At 37.8% G+C, this 22,065-nt stretch overlaps 1 protein-coding gene and 1 long non-coding RNA gene across 3 annotated transcripts in view; one reads left to right on the top strand and one right to left on the bottom strand.

The window, feature by feature from the left end:
* Nucleotides 1-22,065, top strand: part of LOC122222231 — a 36,682-nt gene that overhangs the window by 6,215 nt on the left and 8,402 nt on the right. The gene's annotated exons all lie outside the window — the stretch shown is intronic.
* The window catches only part of CKMT2 (creatine kinase, mitochondrial 2), a 36,951-nt gene continuing 33,871 nt past the window's right edge, over nt 18,986-22,065 (bottom strand). The window contains exon 10 of the mRNA XM_042942496.1: nt 18,986-19,247. Within this exon, the coding sequence (XP_042798430.1) occupies nt 19,128-19,247 (120 nt within the window). The 3' untranslated portion in view covers nt 18,986-19,127. The remainder of the gene's footprint in view (nt 19,248-22,065) is intronic.

The following is a 22,065-nucleotide window of genomic DNA, read 5'->3' as shown; positions in this document are numbered from 1 at the left end:
AGAAATTAAGAAATATATGGAAACAAACGAAAATGAAAATACAACAATCCAAACACTTTGGGATGCAGCGAAGGCAGTCCTGAGGGGAAAATACATCGCAATCCAGGCCTATCTCAACAAACCAGAAAAGTCCCAAATACAAAATCTAACAGCACACCTAAAGGAAATAGAAGCAGAACAGCAAAGACACCCCAAACCCAGCAGAAGAAGAGAAATAATAAAGATCAGAGCAGAAATGAACAATATAGAATCTAAAAAAACTGTAGAGCAGATTAACAAAACCAAGAGTTGGTTTTTTGAAAAAATAAACAAAATTGATAAACCTCTAGCCAGGCTTCTCAAAAGGAAAAGGGAGATGACCCAAATAGATAAAATCATGAATGAAAATGGAATTATTATAACCAATCCCTCAGAAGTACAATCAATTATCAGGGAATACTATGAAAAACTATATGCCAACAAACTGGACAACCTGGAAGAAATGGACAAATTCCTAAATACCCACACACTTCCAAAACTCAATCTGGAGGAAATAGAAAGCTTGAACAGACCCATAACCAGCGAAGAAATTGAATCAGTTACGGAGTTCTCTTTGCGTCTTGGATTGCAATGCCTTTTTCCTTCCCCAGTTCAGGGAAGTTCTCAGCTATGATTTCTTCAAGTACACCTTCAGCACTTTTCCCTCTCTCTTCCTCCTCTGGAATACCAATTATGCATAGATTATTTCTCTTTAGTACATCACTTAGTTCCCTAATTTTCCCCTCAAACTCCTGGATTTTTTTATCTCTTTCTCAGCTTCTTTTTCCATAATTTTATCTTGTAGTTCACCTATTCTCTCCTCTGCCTCTTCAATCCGAGCTGTGGTTGTCTCCATTTTATTTTGCAGCTCATTAATAGCATTTTTAGCTCCTCCTGGCTGTTCCTTAGTCCCTTGATCTCTGTAGCAATAAATTCTCTGCTGTCCTTTATACTGTTTTCAAGCCCAGCGATTAATTTTATGACTATTATTCTAAATTCACTTTCTGTTATGTTGTTTAAATAGTTTTTGATCAGTTCGTTAGCTGTCGTTATTTCCTGGAGGTTTTTTTGAGGGGAGTTCTTCCGTTTTGTCATTGTGGATAGTCTCTGGAGTGTTGCAGGACTGCAGGGCACTTCCCCTGTGCTGTTTTGAATAACTTGCGTTGGTGGGCAGGGCGGCATTCAGACCCTATGTCTGCCCCCAGCTCACTGCTGGGGCCACAGTCAGACTGGTGTGTACCTTCTCTTCTCCTCTCCTAGGGGTGGGATTCACTGTGGAGGGGCGTGGCCCGTCTGGGCTCCTTGCACACTGCCAGGCTTGTGGTGCTGGGGATCTTGTGTATTAGCTGGGGTGGATCGGCAAGGTGTACAGGGGCGGGATGGGCAGTCTCAGCTCGCTTTTCCTTTGGAGATCCACTTAGGGAGGGGCCCTGCAGCACGGGGAAGGAGTCAGACCCGCTGAAGGGATGGATCCAAAGAAGCACAGTGTTGGGTGTTTGCACGGTGCAAGCAAGTTCCCTGACAGGAACTGGTTCCCTTTGGGATTTTGGCTGGGGGGATGGGCAAGGGAGATGGAGATGGCGAGCGCCTTTGTTCCCCACCAAGCTGAACTCTGTTGTCCAGGGCTCAACAACTCTCCCTCCCGTTGTCCTCCAGCCTTCCTGCTCTCCGAGCAGAGCTGTTAGCTTATAACCTTCCAGATGTTAAGTCCTGCTTGCTGTCCTAACACACTCCGTCCGGCCCCTCCGCTTTTGCAAGCCAGACTCGGGGGCGTCTGCTTTGCCGGCAGGCTGCCCCTCCGCCTCGGCTCCCTCCCGCCAGTCCATGTAGTGTGCACCGTCTTTCCACCCTTCCTCCCCTCTTCTGTGGGCTTCTTGTCTACGCTTAACTCTGGAGAATCTGTTCTGCTAGTCTTCTGGTGGTCTTCTGGCTTATTTAGGCAGGTGTGGGTGGAATCTAAGTGATCCGCAGGACGTGGTGAGCCCAGTGTCCTTCGCCGCCATCTTCCTCCTGATCTTTTTAAGTTTTTAAATTAACTTTGAGAGCACGAGAGAGAGCATGCACACGAGAGGGGGAGGAGCAGAGAGAGAGGGAGAGAGAATCCCAAGCAGATTCTGCACTCCATGCCACACTACACACAGGGCTCTATCTCATGACTGTGAAATAGTGACCTGAGCCAAAATCCAGAGTCAGATACCCAATTGAATGATCCACTCAGGCACCCCCTAGAATTTTTACTAAAGAGTTTTTTAATACATGAGAATTTTGAGACCACACATGAGAATTTCCAATATATATTTATAGAAATACATACCTTTAAAAAATCTATTCTTGTTTTATAGGTCAGCAAATGAAATGACAGAGAAGTTAAGTGACTGTCACACTGACAGTTTTATTACCTGACATGCACATGGATATGGCCTTATTTTTTTATTTCTTCAATTGCAGTGTTGGTTTTCTCAGTAAGGAAGTTAAAAGCAGTACTGCTTTCTTTCAGAAGTGAGAGTGTCTGGGTGGCTCTAGTCAGTAGAGCATCCAACTCCATTTCAGCACAGGTCATGATCCTAGGGTCATGGGATTGAGCCCTGCATCAGACTCCACACTGAGCATGGATCCTGCTTAAGATTCTCTCTCTATTCCTCTGCTCCTCTTCCTTGCTTATGCTCGCTCTTAAAAAAAAAAATGGAACAAAATTGTATCTGAAGGGTTTAATAAGAGAAACCCATTAATGGAAGTTGCTTGAGGTGGCTAAGCAATAGGGAATAGGAATAATATGACGTTTATATTCTCCCCTGAAAAAGCTTGAATCTTTTCTTTATTCTTTGCTGAAACATGAGTAAGAATAGTATTGGGAGGCTCCTGGGTACCTCAGTCGGTTAAGCGTCCAACTTCGACTCAGGTCATGGTCTCACGGTTCATGAGTTCGAGCCCCGTGTTGGGCTCTGTGCTGACGGCTTGAAGCTTGGAGCCAGCTTCACATTCTGTGTTTCCTTCTCTCTCTCTGCCCCTCCCCCACTCACACTGTCTCTCTCAAAAATAAAATAAAACATAAAAAATTAAAAAATAAAGAATAACATTGGAAATATTAATCACAAAAGTAACGTGGCATTCTGACTCAACTCTAACCCTCTTCTGGTGTACCACTCAAGTTCAAGTTCCTAATCATGCTTTTTAGCGGTATGACATCAAGTGCTTCAAGTGAATACTTAAAGCTAAATTAGATGTAAGTGGTGAGATTTCCAGGCTCTCCTCTCTGAAATGAGTACTTACTTCTCTTCCTCTTATGTCTGAGGAAATGCTACCTGATTTGGGAGCTAGATGGTCCCTTCATAGGGAGCAGTGGGAGGTCTGTAGTTACAAATCCTATAAAATGGGGTAAGTGAGGAAGAAGCATTTTTTTAAATAGGAAATTTATTGTCAAAGTGGTTTCCATACAATACCCAGTGCTCATCCCAACAGGTGCCTTCCTCAATGCCCATCGCCCACTTTTCCCTCCCTCCCACCCCCATCAACCCTCAGTTTATTCTCAGTTTTTAAGAGTCCTTTATGGTTTGGCTCCCTCCCTGTCTTTTTTTTCCCTTTCCCTCCCCCATGGTCTTCTGTTAAGTTTCTCAGGATCCACATAAGAGTGAAAACATGTTATCTGTCTTTCTCTCTATGACTTATTACACTTAGCACAACACTCTCCAGTTCCATCCACGTTGCTACAAAAGGCCAGATTTCATTCGTTCTCATTGCCAAGTAGTGTTCCGTTGTATATATAAACCATAACTTCTTTATCCATTCATCAATTGATGGACATTTAGGCTCTTTCCATAATTTGGCTATTGTTGAAAGTGCTGCTATAAACATTGGGGTACAAGTGCCCCTATGCATCAGTACTCCTGTATCCCTTGGGTAAATTCCTAGCAGTGCTATTGCTGGATCATAGGGTACATCTATTTTTAATTTTTTGAGGAACCTCCACACTGGTTTCCAGAGTGGCTGCACCAGTTGGCATTCCCACCGACAGTGCAAGAGGGTTCCCGTTTCTCCACATCCTCTCCAGCATCTATAGTCTCCTGATTTGTTCATTTTGGCCACTCTGAACTGGCGTGAGGTGATATCTGAGCATGGTTTTGATTTGTATTTCCCTGATGAGGAGCGACATTGAGCATCTTTTCATGTGCCTGTTGGCTATCTGGATGTCTTCTTTGGAAAAGTGTCTATTCATGTCTTCTGCCATTTCTTCACTGGATTATTTGTTTTTTGGGTGTGGAGTTTGGTGAGTTCTTTATAGATTTTGGATACTAGCCCTTTGTCCGATATGTCATTTGCAAATATCTTTTCCCATTCCGTTGGTTGCCTTTTAGTTTTGTTGATTGTTTCCTTTTTTTTTTTTTTTATCTCTACTGGATGTCAGTACCTTCTTGAATGCTAGATAGACAAAAACGACAGAGTCTACCCAATAGCCTTTGAGAGTAAGGCATGCAGACTCATAAACGACTCGTAAGGTGGTAAGTGAAGGAATTACACTGGTAGTAAAGATTACAGATGAATTCATACTTTCTGGGAGATTTTAGAAAACTTCACAGTAGAATGTGTTGCAGACAACTGGAGAGGAAGATAAGAGAGGTGATGGGAAGGAGTCAATAAAAAAGCCATAGTCAATTTAATCATTCTCTCCAGTAAGCTGAAATGCTTTGGTAAATGAGGTGTGTGCACAGAGGGAGGGAGAAAAATTTAAGCTAATGCTTTAGAAAGGATGAAAGTGAACATAACTAAGTGATCAAAATGTGTAGTACAGATTTAATAACGACATAAGAAATAATCTACCTTCAAGTCTCTGGGTAAAAAATCATAAATGACTTAGGATGAACTAATGTAAGAGCACCACATAGTAGGGAAAAAGTAGCCCTCCAAAAGGTTTGGCATAGAAAATAAATGGTCTTGGGAAAAAGGTCCTGCAAATATTTTAGGAAATATTTATGGACTCGGAATATGTATAAAATCATATTGTGTATATTCTGGAAGATGTGACCATACAATGGTGAGTTCTATGAAGACAAGTTGAGCAGTCCATACCTCCAGAAAAACAGTTAAGCCAGTAATACCCCAAGGCATAAGTGGAGGGCAAATGTGGAATTGTGTCCAGGTGTGCCCAAAGCAGCTCAATATGGTTATCCCTTGCTAGTTTTCAAATAGAACATTAGCTATATTGGGCATATGTTGCCTTTAGATATCTAAACAATGTGTGTTGGAGCAGGAAAGCAAACCAGATAGTGGGACTTCTTTTAAACCAGATTTTACAGTCTTCAATCTATAAGTGTTGCTGCTTTTCCTGTTATGGGGGATTTGTTTTAAAAACCTATTTAGGATAGTGGTGCTGGTTATGGAGCACTGTGAGTATGCTTAGTACCACTTAATTGTACACTTAAAAATGGTTAAAATGGTAAATTTTATGTATATTTTACCACAATTTAAAAAATTGAAAAACTGATATTTACCCTTTAAAAGTAGTGTTTTCATTTTGATTCCCTTGAAGCTTGCTTTCACATCTTTTATTTACTGTTTAAGAAGCTGTTCTTTAAGAATCAAGTTGTTACCTATGTATAATTTCCCTTTCTTATAAAAAATCAGTTATCAATTTGAATTTAGAAAGTATTATTTGTGGAGAACAAAGCCCTTTTTGAAAATCCTATTTATTAAGCATTTTATGCTCTAAAGCTTCCCAGATAGTTATGAATGGTACTACTCATTATATACTAATACTTGTGCACAGTAATAGTTATTTACACTGGGGAAAAACTTAAGGGGAGTGTAACTAACATTACATTTTTCAGAACTGGATCCAGGATTTAAAATCTGGTCCCTTTCCTGTGCTCAGAGATACGGCCATGTCACCTTCCTGTGGTTGCCTACTAATTCATTCTCTTATTTTTCAGGTACATGCTAAAGTACATTCATACCTGAAAAATATTCACCAGTCCTCCCCAGTTTAATATTCTGCTGAATCTCATAGTGGAGTCCTATTTGGAGGTGGTTGGGCTCCCTTCCCCATCCCCCACCTCTGACACACACATACTCATGATGTGTCTACTTCTAGAAAAGACAAAAACAGGGCCTTATTGGCTTGAAAGGTACTAGGAGCTTAAAAGAGAAAAAACAACTCATCAGTATAATGAGAAAATTTGGGATCTGAGAGAGAACAGTTGTTTAGTTTCTTTTAAAAGGCAGACATGATGGCAAAAGACAAATTGATCTGTTTTAATTAAGTTAAAGCATTAGACCATTTAAGTGAATGTTCAGTTGTGCCAGGGAGTGTGTTGAATATAATGTGTTACTTAAAACTTTTAGTAACTAAAACTTCTTACCTGTTTACAAGAGGAATGTGATAGCACTGTCAACCAAATTGTTGTGAAATGAATAAAATGCATAAAAGACTTTAAAACCAACTCTCTTTTACTCATTAAAGTCTTGTGGTGCTTCATTAATTTTAATGGTATAATCTGGTTCTGATTGAAGTGCACCGGAATGTAGTTAGTGCCTCATCAGTACTGATGAGTTCCCAGTAATTCAGGCTATGATGGCAAATTACATGTCTCTGTTTACATCTACTCCATGCATGTTTGCCCATGTCTTCAGCACAGCTTTTACATTCCAGGAGCCCAGTGTCTTCTTTTTGAACCTCACCTATGTTATTTAAAATAGATTTCTATTTTCAGAGATGCTTTTATACAACTGAGTTCTGTACAAATATTTTGTGGAGATGCTAAAACAAAACATTTCTTCCCCATATCTTCAGATGCAATATACAGATAGCCTATATGAGTCCAATGCCTTTTTGAAAAGTAAGGAGTCTGATGTATATGTTAAAAAGCAAATAACAGGATCAGTTCATTGCATTTCCACTGTAGCTCTAAGATTAATAAAAGTAAAATTTTTAATTCAAGTGTAATTAGTCTACAGTATTATATTAGCTTCAGGTGTGCAACATGATTTAGTCATCCTATACATCTCTCAGTGCTCATCATAAGTATACTCTTAATCCCATTCACCTATTTCACCTGTTCCTTCCTTACCCTACCTACTTCCCCTCTGGCAACCACAAGTTCTATATTAAGAAACTGGTTTATTTCTTTTTTTTCTTTAATTCTATATATGAATGAAATCATGGAGCATTTGCCTTTCTGTGACTGATTTCATTTAACATTATACCCTCTAGATCCATCCATGTGGTCAAATAACAAGATTACATTCTTTTTAATGGCTGAGTAATACTCCATTGTATATATATACCACATCTTCTTAAATCCTGCTTTTACAATTCCTTAGTTACAGCTCTCAAACTGATTTACTCATTGTCAAATATAAGTTACTCTTACAGAAAGGATAGATAATTATGGTGCTACCTCTTTAATCTTTGACCTCTCTTGTGGGCATTTTTACAGCACTAGGATAAGTGACTCAATAAACATAGGGGTACAAAGCAGGTAATCAAATGGTCTAACGCCATCCCTACCAGAGGAGCAAACAAGAGTACTGAGACATAAGTAGCAACTGGGAAGGGCTTTCTTGTGATGTAAAAGGCCTATCCACCAGATGTGACCTTCCCTTTTCTAGATTCCATGATAACCATTCGCCTTCTCTTCACATAAGTTTTGTTGTTGTTATTGTTGTTCTTTTGTTTGTTTTTTTTTGCAGAAAGGATAAAATATGGTTAATTTGGCTTCTTATTCTGAATCACCTGATTGTAGACTTGGAGTTCTTTGGTTTGGTCTTCCAGATGACTAGTATCCATTATGTGCAGATTTTTCTAGTTTAATTCTCAGATGACTATTTATTTACCGTTTTTTTTCTTGAGGGTGTTGAGCCTCCCTCATATATGCTTTGTATCTCAATTAAATTATAAGCCCATGTATAATTACCTACCTATATTAAATAATTTTGGTTGACCTTTGAATAGCATGGGTTTGAACTGCATGGATCCACTTGTGGATTTTTTTAGTAGAATATTATAAATGTATTTTCTCTTTAGGATATTCTTGACTTTTTTTTCTAACTTTATTATAAGAATACGGTATATAGTACATATAACATACAAAATCTGTGTTAATTGACTATGCTCTCTATAAGGCTTCTGGTCAACAGTAGGCTACTAGTTAAGTTTTAGGGAATCAAAAGTTATACATAGATTTTTGACTGTGCAGGGGATCGGCACCCCTAACCCCCACATTGTGTAAGGGTCAACTGTATTTTTAATGTGGAGAGATGGTGATTACTTCATTTCTACCTTGATTATTGAATTAAATACAATAGATAGTCCATAATTTATACCAAAATTTTATTCTATTATAATTAACAACAGCTACGTATCTCTTCCCATTAAAAAGTTAGACTTGATTCCATTTTAAATTTTAAAAAGTAGTTACGAAGTTTTCTTGACATTCAGAAATGAATAAGAAATTTATTTCTGGGTACAAGCAAGTGAGAAGTGGTCACGTTTGTGGAAGGGATAATCAGTCGTGACAGGAGAAGGAGGTACAGAGCTGCTTTTATACAAAGGGACAGGGAGAAATAGGTGTGGAATTCAGATGTCCACTTGGAGGTACTTGGAGTACCTCCTGGTACTCCCTTGTAATGTTGTAACACTGTAAAACAAGACCGATGCAAAAAGGGTGCAATTGCCAAGGCCTCAGGATTGAAGGTTTTGCTCACACAGAAGAAAAGTCCCTAACATCAGCCAAGGTGATAGTTGAAAATGAGGAAAATTTAGAATGGATGAGGGATGCAGCTGAAGAGAAATACCAGTTGCAACAAGGGGGATTTAGTTCATACCACTAACCTGTCTTCTAAGATCTTCTGTAGGAAGTGAGATTCCTGGAAGCCACAGAGGAGCTTCTTCTAGAAGTAAGTGTATATGATACAAAGAGTAGATGGTAGTGGCCGTGAAAATGTATTACTGAGATCTTCTCTTGCAGGGGGCATAATTGACTGACAGCTCCAGGTACAGCCCCTCTGGATCAATCATAATGTTCGTACTGAGGCCAGTGTTCTCATGGTCTGCTTGCAGCCCATAAATGAGCAAGGCCCATTCTTGGCTTAGGAGATGCATGACTCTTCTAACAAGTGTGAAGACCCCCATTGGCCTGCATGAAACTTTCCTGGACCTGTGTTGTAGTCTGGGACTTCCTTTTTTCTCTCTGTCTAGTGTCATGATTCAAACACATCTGCTTCTCCTGCTCCTTCCTACAAATAGCACTTTCATGTTGAATCCTGCCATGGCATCTGCTTTCCCTGCAGATCCATACACAGTTGAGGTTTAAGTCCTTTGAATTCTTCCTGATACTTGGTCAGCTTGTCCTATGGAATACTGAGAAAGGAATGTTGGGTATTTGTTTATTTCCTCCATAAGTTTTGTCAGTTTGGGCTTCATGTATTTTGAAACTTACTAAATGGATACATATTTAGAATTTTTAAGTTTTCTTAATTGATTTACATGTGTATAATTATAAAATGTCCTCCCTGTATCTTTTTATGACTTAAAACAAGGACCATTTTATTATCTTTTATGATTATTTGGGTTGCCTGGGCTTAGCTGAATGTTTTTTTTTATGTTTTGGAGATTTATCAGTTTTTTCGCATGCATCCGTAGTTTTTTGTTGTTATTTTCACTGAGTAGGATTCAGACTATTATTAAAATCAGCATTTTTAGGGGGTGCCTGGGTGGCTAAATCAGTTAAGTGACCAACTTTAGCTCAGGTCATGATCTCATGTTTTGTGGGTTTGAGCCCCGTGTTGGGCTCTGTGCTGACAGCTCAGAGCCTGAAGCCTGCTTCAGATTCTGTTTCCTTTTTTCAGTCCCTTCCCTGCTCGCTTGCTCTCTCTCTCTCTTTCTTAAAAATAAACATTTTTTAAAAATGAGCATTTTTGCATTTTCCAGTGTCTTCAGGGTATCAGTCTCCTGACTTACTATGTTTTTAAATTTTTAATTCCAGAAGAGTTAGTATATAGTGTTACATTCATTTCAGGTATACAATACAGTATACAATTCTATACATTACTCAGTATAGAACAATTCTATACATTACTCAGTGCTCATCAAGATAAGTGTACTCTTAATCCCCTTGATGTATTTCACTCATCCCCCTCACTCACCTCCCCTCTCATAACCGTCAGTTTGTTCTCTGTAGTTAAGTCTGTGTTTTGTTTTGTTTTGTTTTGTTTTGTTTTCTTTGTTTTGTTTCTTAAATTGTACATAAGAGTGAAATCATGTAGGATTTATCTTTCTCTGATTTCACTTAGCATTATGCTCTCTAGACCCATCTATTTTGTTGCAAATGGCAAGCTTTCATTCTTTTTTATGTCTGAGTAATATAATGTAGTATTTATATATCACGTCTTCTTTATCCATTCCTCTATCAGTGGACACTTGGGCTGCTTCCATAATTTGGCTATTGTAAATAATGCTGCAGTAAACAGAGAGGTGTATATGTCTTTTCAAATTAGTGTTTTTGTGTTCTTCAGATAAATAGTAGTGAATTTACTGGATCATATGGTAATTCTATTTTTAATTTTTTGAGGAGCCTCCATTCTGTATTCCACAGTGGATACACCAGTTTGCATTCCCACCAACAGTGCAACAGGGTTTCTTTTTCTCCACACCCTTACTACAGTTGTTTTTTGTGTTTTTTATGTTAGCCATTCTCAGAGGTGAGAGGTGCTACCTCATTGTGGTTTTGATTTATATTCCCTGATGATGAGGAATGATGAGCATCTTTTCATGTGTCTGTTGACCATCTGTATATCTACTTTGGAGAAATGTCTGTTCAAATGCCTATTTTTCAATTGGATTATTTGTATTTTTGTGTTGAATTGTATTAAGTTCTTTATAGATTTTGAGTGCTAAACCTTTAGCAGATACATTATTGGCAAATATCTTCTCCCATTTGGTTGTTCATCTTTTAGTTTTGCTGATTCTTTCCTTTTCTGTGCAGAAACTTCTTATTTTGATGTGGTCCCAGTAGTTTATTTTTGCTTTTGTTTCCTTTGCCTCAGAAGTGATGCCTAAAAAATGTTGCTATAGCCAATGTCAGAGAAACTGCCTGTGCTCTCTTCTAGGATTTTTATGGCTTCCGGTCTCACATTTATATCCTAAATTCTTTTTGGGCTTATTTTTGTGTATAGTGTAAGTGGTCCAGTTTCATTCTTTTGCATGTAGCTGTCCAGTTTTCCCAACACCATTTGTTGAAGAGACTTTTTCCCAGTGCATACTCTTGCCTCCTTAGTCAAAGAATAATCGACCTTATAATTGTGGGTTTATTTCTGGGTTCTGTGTTCTATGCTTTTGATCTGTGTGTCTTTTTTTGTGCCAGTACCATGCTATTTTGATTACTGCAGCTTTATAGTTTATCTTGAAATCTGAGTTTGTAATGCCTCCAGTTTTATTATTCTTTTTCAAGATTGCTTTGGCCATTTGGGTTTTTTTGTGGTTCCATACAAATTTTAGGATTATACCAGCTCTGTGAAAAATGCTGTTGGTATTTTGATAAGGATAGAATGAAATCTGTAGATTGCTTTGGATAGTATAGATACTTTAGCAATATTCTTCCGATCCATGAGCATAGACTATCTTTTTATTTGTTTGTGTCATCTTCAGTTTCTTTCATCAGTGACTTAAGAGTTTTCAGAGTATAGGTCTTTGACCTCCTTGGTTAAGTTGATTCCTAGGTATTTTATTATTGGGAGAGGGACAATTGTAAATGGGATTGTTTTCTTAATTTCTCTTTCTGCTGCGTCATTATTAGGGTATAGAAATGCAGTGGATTTCTGTATTTTGATTTTGTATCCTGCAACCTTATTGAATTCGTAGTAGTTTTTTCATGGAGTAATTAGAGTTTTCTATGTATAGTATCATGTCATCTGTGAATAGTGACAGTTTGACTTCTTCCCTTCTAATTGGATGTTTTATTTCTTTTCCTTGACTGATTGCTGTGGCTAGGATTTCCAGTACTTATTGAATAAAAGTGGTGAGAGTGGACATTTGGTCTTGTTCCTGATCATAAGGGGAAAACTCTGAGTTTCAAAAGGGATGAAAGACCTAAATGTAAGATGTGAAACCATAAAAATCCTAGAGGAGAATACAGGCAATAAAGTCTGATGTTGGCTGTAGCAACTTCCTACTAGATACATCTCTGGAGGCAAGGGAACAAAAGCAAAAATGAACTATTGGCACTTAAGATGAAAAACTTAAAAGGCAATCTTTGGAATGGGAGAAGATACTTGCAAATTATATATTTGATAAAGAGAGAGTATCCAAAATGTACAAAAACTTATAAAATTCAACACCCCAAAAACAATCCAGTTAAAAAAAGGACAGAAGACATGAATAGACATTCCTCCAAATAAGACATACAGATGGCTAATGGATAAATGAAAAGATGCTCAACATCACTCACCATCAGGGAAATGTCAATCAAACGTAAAATGAGATATCCCCTCATACCTGTCAGAATGGCTAAAATTAACAGCTCAGGAAGTAACATGTTGATGAGGATGCAGAGAAAGGGGAACGCTTTTACACTGTTGGTGGGAATGCAAACTAGTAAAGTCACTCTGGAAAACAGTGTGGAGGTTCCTCACAAAGTTAAAAGAACTATCGTATGATCTAGCAATTGCCCTACTAGGTATTTACCCAAAGGATACAAAAATACTGATTTGAAGTGATATATGCACCCCAATGTTGATAGCAGCATTATCAATAATAGTCAAACTATGGACAAAGCCCAAGTGTCCATCAGCTGATGAATGGATAAAGAAGTTGAGGTATATTGGGGCACCCGGGTAGCTCAGTTGGTTAAGCATCTTACTCTTGGTTTTGGCTCCGGTCATGATCTTATGGTTCATGAGCTCAAGCTCAACATCAGGCTCCATGCTGGCAGTGCAAAGCCTGCTTGTGATTCTCTTTGCTCCTCTCTCTAGCCCCTCCCCCACTTGCTTTTTCCATCTTTCTCAAACTTAAAGCTGTTATATGTATACTGTATATATATGTATACATACATATGTAATATTGTATGAAATATTACTCAGCCACCAAAAGAATGAAATATTGACGTTTGCAATGATGTGGATGGAGCTAGAGAATATCATACTAAGCAAAATAGGTCATTCAAAAACAAATACCATAAGATTTCAGTCACATGTGGAATTTAAGATATAAAACAGATGAACATGCAGGGGAAAAAGAGAGGCAAACCATAAAACAGACTCTTAACTATAGAGAATAAACTGAGGATTGCTGGAGGAGAGGTGGGCAGAGGGGTGGGTTAAATGGGTGGTAGGTATTTAAGGAGAGCACTTGTGATGAGTACTGGATGTTGTAAGTAAGTGATGGATCACTAAATTCTACACCTGAAACTAATATTGCAGTGTATGTTAACTAAATGGAATTTAAATAAAAACCTGAAAAACAAAAAAATAAAAGTTTGGAAAAAATTTGCCCTCAGTCATGTAGTCAATTAGTGGCAGAGCCTGAATTTAAAGCAAATCTTTTGACCTCAAAACAACGTCTTGTGGCTGCCTCCAAAACATGTTCTTGGGTGACTTTTGGCGTGAGAGAGAATAACCAATTCCCTTTGAGCCAACATACTTATGATGATGATGTGGCAGCACAGAAGTCAAGGAGAAGGACATTTCTCTTCCCCACGGAAGAGGGCCAGAATGATTTCTCAGCTGCCAAAGCTTATTCTTTCTGCATTCTGCTTCAGATACAAAGATCGTTTCAAATTAAAAAGGTCCTGTGATTCAGAACAATATTCTGTGCACATCATTGCTTCATGAATGTTGATTGAACTAGACCTTAGGAAATGGGAACTACTGGCATGCTATGACTACTTTGGCTGAAATATGACATTCAACTAGAATTTTAATAGTTACAAGTCTCTTTATCTCTTTCAGGAGACTCATATAAAACATCTTTTATTTGCACTATAATTTTGCCAATGTGCTTGTTTTGTGTGCCAGAAGTATAACTTAGCACAACTTCTGCAAACAGGATTATATCTATCAAATATTTGGCAATGCTTGAGGAGAAAGAATGTTCTCCTATCTAATTAAGATGCTGTTACATGATCTGAAAATTGTCTGAGGAGCAGTCAGGGAACGATATTTAATGAATATGGAGATTTCAACAAAAATTGAGATGCCAGATTGAGCATTAGGAATTCATTGTAGACATGGTTATTAAATGCATGTCTTTAGATATGAATATCTTGTTCTTAAAAAGGAAAGTTGCAGATGAATAATTCCTGGAAATACAATAAAGGTCAAATAGCCTTATAAATCAAGAATTTCAAATGTAGGTAAGATAATTAAAGTCTGTGGGCAAACTAATATTCAATGCAAATGTGGTTTTGATATTGATGAGTAGAATTAGTGGCAAAGGTGACAAATGAATTGAGTAAAAATACAACAAAAAGGAAGAGATACTCGCCATACATTCTGTGCTGTTAATTCTTCCTGTTAATTATGCTGTTGAGGATGATGTAATACAGATTTCAGAAATTTGTTTTTTTTCCCCTGTGACTATGTTTCCATTACTGTACTTTTCATGTTATTGTTTTTTTTTTTTTTAATTTTATAACGGGAAGTTTGTAAGTCTTAATCCACATCACTTATGTCAGTGATTCCACACGCACATTCTCACCTCTCCTCTGGCAAACAATAGTTTCTTTTCTGTATTTATGGATCTGTTAGTTTTTTATTCTTTTGTGTTTGTCATTCCACAAATAAGTGAAATCATGTGGTATTTGCTTGTTCTCTAACTTACTTCACTTAGCAAAATACTCTCTAGGTGCATCCATGCTGTTGCAAAGGGCAAGATCTCATTCTTTTTTATGGTTGAGTAATATTCTGTTGTATGCATAGATGAGCTCTTCTTAATCTGTTCAACTTCTCAGTGGACACTTACACTGTTGCTACATCATGTCTCTTGTAAATATTGCTGCAGTAAACATAGGGGTGAATATATCTTTTCAAATTTGTGTTTTTGTTTTTTTTGGGTAAATAGCCAGTAGTGGAATTCTTAGATTTTATGGTGTTTACATTTTTAATGTTTTCAGGAACCTCCATAATTTTCCACAGTGGCTATACCCATTTACATTGCTACCAACAGTGCACAAAGGCTCCTTTTCTTCCACATCCTCACCAACACTTGTTATTTCTTGTCTTTGTGATTCTGGTCATTATGACAGGTATGAGGTGCTATCTCATTATGATTTTGGTTTGCATTTCCTTGATGATAGTGATGTGGAACATATTTTCATGTATCTGGCCATTTGTATGTCTTCTTGGGGCAAAATACCTATTCAGGTGCTCTGCCCATCTTTTCATGTGATGATTTGTTGTTTCTTTAATTGTGTGAGTATTTTGCTATTTTGGAAATGAACCCCTTATTGGAAATACCACTTGTACATATTCTCTCCCATTTGGTAGGTTGTCTTTTTGTTCTATTGGTGGTTTCCTTTACTGTGTAAAAGCTTGTTATTTTGTGGTGGTCCCAATGGCTTATTACTGCTTTTGTTTTACTTGCCTGAGGAGACCTATCCATAGATCTACTGCTGAGGCCAATGTCCAAGGATTTACTGCCTAGATTTTCTCTTAGGAGTTTTATGGTTCCATGCCTCACATTTGGGTCTTTAACCCATCTTGAGTTTATTTTTGCATATGGCATAATAAAGTGGTACAGTTTCATTCTTTTGCATCTAGCAGTCCAATTTTCCCAGCACTATTTATTGACTGTCTTTCCCCCATTATATACTCTTGTCTCCTTTGCCTGTACATTTACTGATCACAGGATCATGGATTCATTTCTGAGCATTCTGTCTTGTTCCATGGACCTATGTGTCTCTTTTTCTGCTGGCATCATAGTGTTATGATGACTATAGCCTTGCAGTACATCTTGAAATCTGCAACTGTGATACCTCCAGCTTTGTTTTTCTCTCTCACGGCTGCCTTGGATGTTCAAGGTCTTTGTTGGCTTCGTGGAAATTTGGAGATTATTCATTCTAGTTTGGTGGAAAATACTAGTAGTGTTTTGATAGGTATTGCATTGAATCTGTAGGTTGTTTGAGCAGCACATACATTCCAATGATATTCATTTTTCCAATTCATGAGCATGTTATATCTTTCCATTTGTGTAATCTTCAAATTTCTTTGATTAGTATCTTCCAGTTCTCAGAGTATAGATCTTTCACCTCCTTGGTTAAATTTATTCCGGTGTGTGTTCTTTTTGGGTGCAATTGTAAAAGGGATCGTTCTTAATTTCTCTCTCTGCTATTTCATTATTGGTGTGTAGAAATGCAACTGATTTCTGTATATTAATTTTGTATTCTGCAACTTTACTGATTTCACATATTCTGATACTTTCTTCCTGTTTTTTTTTTTTTTTTTTGATGGGAACTTTTGGGTTTTGTATGTATAGTATCATATCATCTGCAAGTAGTGACAGTTTTACCTGTTCATTACCACTTTAGATGCCTTTTATTTCTTTCCTTGTCTGACTGCTGTGGCTAGGATGTCCAGTACTATGGTGAATAAAAGTAGTGAGAGTGGACATGCTCATCGTGTTCCTAATCTTAGAGGAAACACTTTCCATTTTTCACCTATTAAGTAGTATGCAGTTAGCTGTGAGTTGTTCATATAAAGCCTTTATTATATTGATGTCTGTTTCTCCTGAACCCACTCTGGTGAGAATTTGTATCATGAATGGATAGTATATTTTGTCAGATGCTTCTTCCACATCTATTGAGATGATTATATGGTTTTTATCCTTCCTCTTATTAATGTGGTATATCTCATTGATTTGTGGATATTGAATCACTGTGCATCCCAGAAATAAATCCCACTTGATCATGATGAATGATCCTTTTCATGTATTGTTGAATTTAATTTGCTCATGTTTGTCCAGGGAATTTTGCCTGTATTCATCATGGATGTTGGCCTGTGGTTTTTCTATCTTCTTTGTGTCTTTGGTGTTGGTATCAGGCTAATGCTGATGTTGTGGAATGAATTTCACTTTTCCTTCCTCTTTGGGTTTTGGGAATAGTTTGAGAAGAATAGGTATTAACTCTTCTGTAAATGTTGTGGTGTAGGTTTAGATCACAAGGGTTGCTTCCTTTTTATATCAGTATCCCTATATTTTTATGCCAGTGCTTGCTTTTCAGCTCTTAGTCCAAAAAAAAAAAAAAGAAAGAAAAGGAATAATGTTGGCATATGCCCCTGTTGTTGGGTCTCTTCAACTCCTGTATGCTTATGTTTCTCTTTAGCTATATGTATTTGCCTTCATCTACCTATTTTCATGTAAGTCCTTTCAGAAGAGGGATGTTGATGTCTGTTGGTTTGCCCAAAGGACGGTTTAAGGGATATTCAGAGATCAGTTATCATAATAATACAATATTGGTTAAGTTATTACGCCTTCTTCTACAAACCCCTTACATTGTACATGCAATGTGATGAGCACTTCTAAATGCACTTCCCAATGATCACTGTTCTGCTCCCAGCAGCTCTATGAGGTGTTCATAACCATTGTGCTCATTTTATACAAAGGAAACTGAGGAACACGGAAACTAAATCATTTGATGTCATATGGTGGGAAAGTTGGGACTTAGGCCTAGTCAGTCTGGCTATAGAGTCAACATGCTTGGCCAGGATACCTGTGTTCTCTTCCCTTTATCTTTCTGTCCCTAGAATGCTCAGTACTACGTGAAGTTCTGATCTCTTATCTGTCTACAGGCCTTGGTTGGCAGAACAGCCCTCTACCCCATCCCATTCAGGGTACTTAACATAATATCCTCAATTATATTGGGTCCAGTTTCCTTGTCTAAATTTTTACCACATACCAATTTGCCATTCATAAATTAATGTGGTGCTTGTAAGCACTAGCATGAGCACATTGTTTTTTTACTCTAGCATCTGCAGTGTCACCTACAGAATGTAGAATTTGATCTCATTCCTGTCATTGAAGTTAACAATTTTTAATGTTGTGGTACAATTTCTTAACTTGCTACCGAGTTCTCAACTCTTCTGTCATGCCACTTCATGTTTCTGACATCACTTCATGAATGTAAAAGCATAACAAGATTTGAAATGAGGCCATTCAGGCTTAGGGAATAATCCTCAATTTGGATTTGGTGACCTCAATCTTCCCTAATATTTTTACCCTTCTTCCACCTCAGGACCAACCAAAGGAAGCCATATATGCTTTTCAAACCAGTTCTGTTGGATACCCCATTTCCATGTATTCTGCCTTCAGTTTCTCCAGTGCCTACAACCCCAATCAGGGTATATCTGAAACTTTCCCATATTTGTCACCAGAATGCTTTTATATGCTTATCTTGAATTTGTCAGCAACTTAGTGGTCGTGGCTGACTCCTTTTCTGTAGCCATCCCTAAGTAACCTCTGTTTGTCTTCATTTGTGTAGTTATAATTATTTCCACACTCTCAAGAAAATGAATTTCTTCTTGTCTAGTTGCCAGAAACATGATTGGGAAATGAGGAATTAATCTACCAATGTTGTCCATAAAGTTTTGTTACAGTGCTGATATTGTAGCATCTAGATGAATGGAGGGTTTTTAGCTTGGTGTGTAAGTGGTCTTAGAAATATGTTTTATCAGGGGCGCCTGGGTGGCTCAGTTGGTTGAGCGTCCGACTTCAGCTCAGGTCACGATCTTGCAGTCCGTGAGTTCGAGCCCCGCGTCAGGCTCTGGGCTGATGGCCCAGAGCCTAGAGCCTGCTTCTGTGAATCCCTCTCTCTCTGCCCCTCCACCGTTCATGCTCTGTCTCTCTCTGTCTCAAAAATAAATAAATGTTAAAAAAAAAATTAAAAAAAAAAGAAATATGTTTTATCAGTGACTTAAAACACTTTTGCCTGCTGCTACTTGTAATTTCATGCATTTGCCTTTCTTAGGATTTTAACAAATCGGGGAAACTAAACATATTAAGGAGAGTTTTATTGTAAAGATAGGACATACAGTGTTTCATTTTTGCAAGTCTATAAAAACTCTCAGAGTAAAATATCTTCATGTCTGTCATACCAGCAGACAGATTATTTACAGTTTGGAAAAGAGAAAGTTCACTTTCTGCCAAACTGAGGCAGAGGCGGTGGGACCTTAATATCTTGGCCTCTCTCCAACTTCTTTTCACAATCCACCAGATAGTTGACTCCATCGATGACTATCTGAACAAGCTCAACCTTTGATAGTGAAAAAGACAAATGATTAATTTGCATAGAAGACACATGCAAGGCATTAATTAATAAGAACAATACTGGAACAAATAAAAAGTGCCATTTTAGATGGACTTGAGAGAAATAATCAGAAAGAAGAAATTGTTACTAAGTGTTGTAGAGGAGGGATATCTGATGGTCATTGCCAGAGATGAAGAGCAGAGATATTACAGGGCTACTCAGTCTTTTTTTTTTTATTATTATTTCAAAGATGGAGTTACTACATTTGAGAACTCTTTAAATATATGAAAACCATTAATGTGCCTCTCAAACCCTTTTGTCCCCATCAGTCTCTGCTATGAGTTTATCTAAAAGTAAAATTATACACTGACACCTTGTTTTGTTCTTTGACCTGGATCTCTCTTAAGACCTGCCGCTAAGCTGAGCACTCAGTAATCTGTAGTTCAGATATTATTTACACAGTGGATAGCTCTCTGAAAAATTGTTTAAAATCAAATGTTTGGCAATTAAATCATGTTTTCACTGTATCAAGTAAGTTTGCTTTTTTTGAAAAATTTTTTTCAATGTTTATTTTTGAGAGAGACAGAGACAGAATGCGAGTGGATTAGGGGCAGAGAGAGAGGGAGACACAGAATCTGAAGCAGGCTCCAGGCTCCCAAGTTGTCAGCACAGAACCCTACACAGGGCTTGAACTCATGAGCTGTGAGATCATGACCTGAGCCGAAGTCAGACACTCAACTGACTGAGCCACCCAGGCGCCCCAAGATAAGTTTGCTTCTTAAAGGAAAGTTTGTAAGTTATATTATGATAAACTTTTAAAAATTCCTGGTTTTTATAAATTTTTGTTTTGAGAGAGAGAGAGGGAGAGAGAGAGAGTGTGTGTGTGTGTGTGAGCAGGGGAAGGGCAGAGAGAGAGGGAGACAGAGGACTGGAAGCAGGCTCTGTGCTGACAGCAGCAAGTCCTATGTGGGGCTCAAACTCGCAAATGGTAAGATCATGACCTGAAGTTGGATCCTTAACCGACTAATCAATCGGTGCCCACCCCCTCTTTTTATAATTCCTGCTTTAAAACAAAGTTAGAACTTTGATTCACAAATACTAGTTTTTATTAAATTCAAGCACATCTACCTACGAATTTCTTTTTCCTGTGATCCTCTACCTAATCAATTGTACTGTTCCTAAAGAAATGCAAACTCTGGGGCACCTGGGTGGCTCAGTTAGTTGAGCCTTCGACTTTGGCTCAGGTCATGATCTCACGGTCCGTGAGTTCGAGCCCCGCGTCGGGCTTTGTGCTGACAGCTCGGAACCTGGAGCCTGCTTCTGCTTCTGTGTCTCCCTCTCTCTCTGCCCCTCCCCCATTCATGCTCTGTCTCTGTCTCAAAAATAAATAAACATTAAAAAAAAATTTTTTTAAAGAAATGAAAACTCTGATAGTATGCAATTACTTAATTCCAGACAGCATTAAAATGCTTGATAAGAACTCAAGAATGAACAGCAAGGTTACAGCTGAACATACCTTAGGTAGGATTGACTGTAGTCCCTTCCCCACTCCTTTTCATGCATAAGGAAACTGAGCCCCAAAAGAGGATTCAGTCAGAAAACTAGTCATTGAAACACATATTTTTTTTTTACTTATCTCATTGACCTATCTTGGTGTTTTTGAGGGTTTGTAATGAGATGATTCTCTCGTTGACTGCCACGAGGACTCCATCTTGATACAAATCTTCTTTGGTCTTAAGGTCCCTTCATCTTTAACCTAGGAATTCTTTTCTTAAAATTATATCCTAACTAATAATCAGAGTTGTGATTAGCGTTATGTATAGATATGGTTATAGAATTATGTATAGATATGGTCAAATAAAAAATCAGATTAAAAAGATAATGGAGTGTCTTTACTGTCACTAAAAATGTTTTTAAATACTTATTATAAGAAAATGCTCATGATGGAATAGTTATAGTAACATATGACTAAATTTTGTTTTTAAAAGAGGTGTTTGAATAACTGCAAAAAAAAAAATAGAAGGTATGCTTTGTGCTTGGAGAGCCCCAGGGCAGCCCCAACACAGAGTGCCTTGGGAACCCCAGCCCATCTCAGCCACAGCTGAAGCCATCCAGTCGCCAGGCACACACACAGTCTACATATGGAAAAAATATACGTAAGACCATTCTTTCAAATTTAGAAATAGCTGTTCCACCCAATTCAGAGAAATAAAAAGTCGAAAAAATTGGGAGACAGAAGAATATACTCCAAACCTCAGAAAAAACTAAATGAAACAGATAGCCAATCAACCTGATCAAGAGTTCAAAATAATGATCATAAAGATGCTCACTAGACTGGAGAGGAGGGTAGATGAACTCAACTTCAAGAAAGAGAAAATCTAAAGAAGAACCAGAATTGAAGAATGCAATAAATAAAAAATATATTAGGTAGAATCAACAGATTAGAGGATACAGAAGAACAGATAAGCAGTCTGGAAGACAGGGTACTAGCACCAGAGCTGAACAGCAAAAAAAGAATTTTAAAAAATAAGGATAGGTTAAAGGATCTCTTGAACATTATCAAGCAAAGAAACATTTGGATTATAGTGGTTCCAGAAGGATGAGAGAAAGAAAAATGTGCAGAAAATTTTTAAGAAATAATAGCTGAAAACTTTCTTAGCTTGGGGAATGAAACAGCCATCCAGGTTCAGAAACCATAGTTCCCATTAAGATGAACCATAGATAGTTTCCATTAAGATGGACATCCATACCACAACCATGATGCATGATGCATAACCAGAGATACAACCTGTTATGTATAAGGGAAACCCCATAAGGCTTTCAA

Source organism: Panthera leo, chromosome A1 (genome assembly GCF_018350215.1).
Source record: "Panthera leo isolate Ple1 chromosome A1, P.leo_Ple1_pat1.1, whole genome shotgun sequence".
Classification (NCBI taxonomy): Eukaryota; Metazoa; Chordata; class Mammalia; order Carnivora; family Felidae; genus Panthera; species Panthera leo.
Note: the sequence above shows the minus strand (reverse complement) of the source record. Positions and strands in the feature narration are given on the sequence as shown.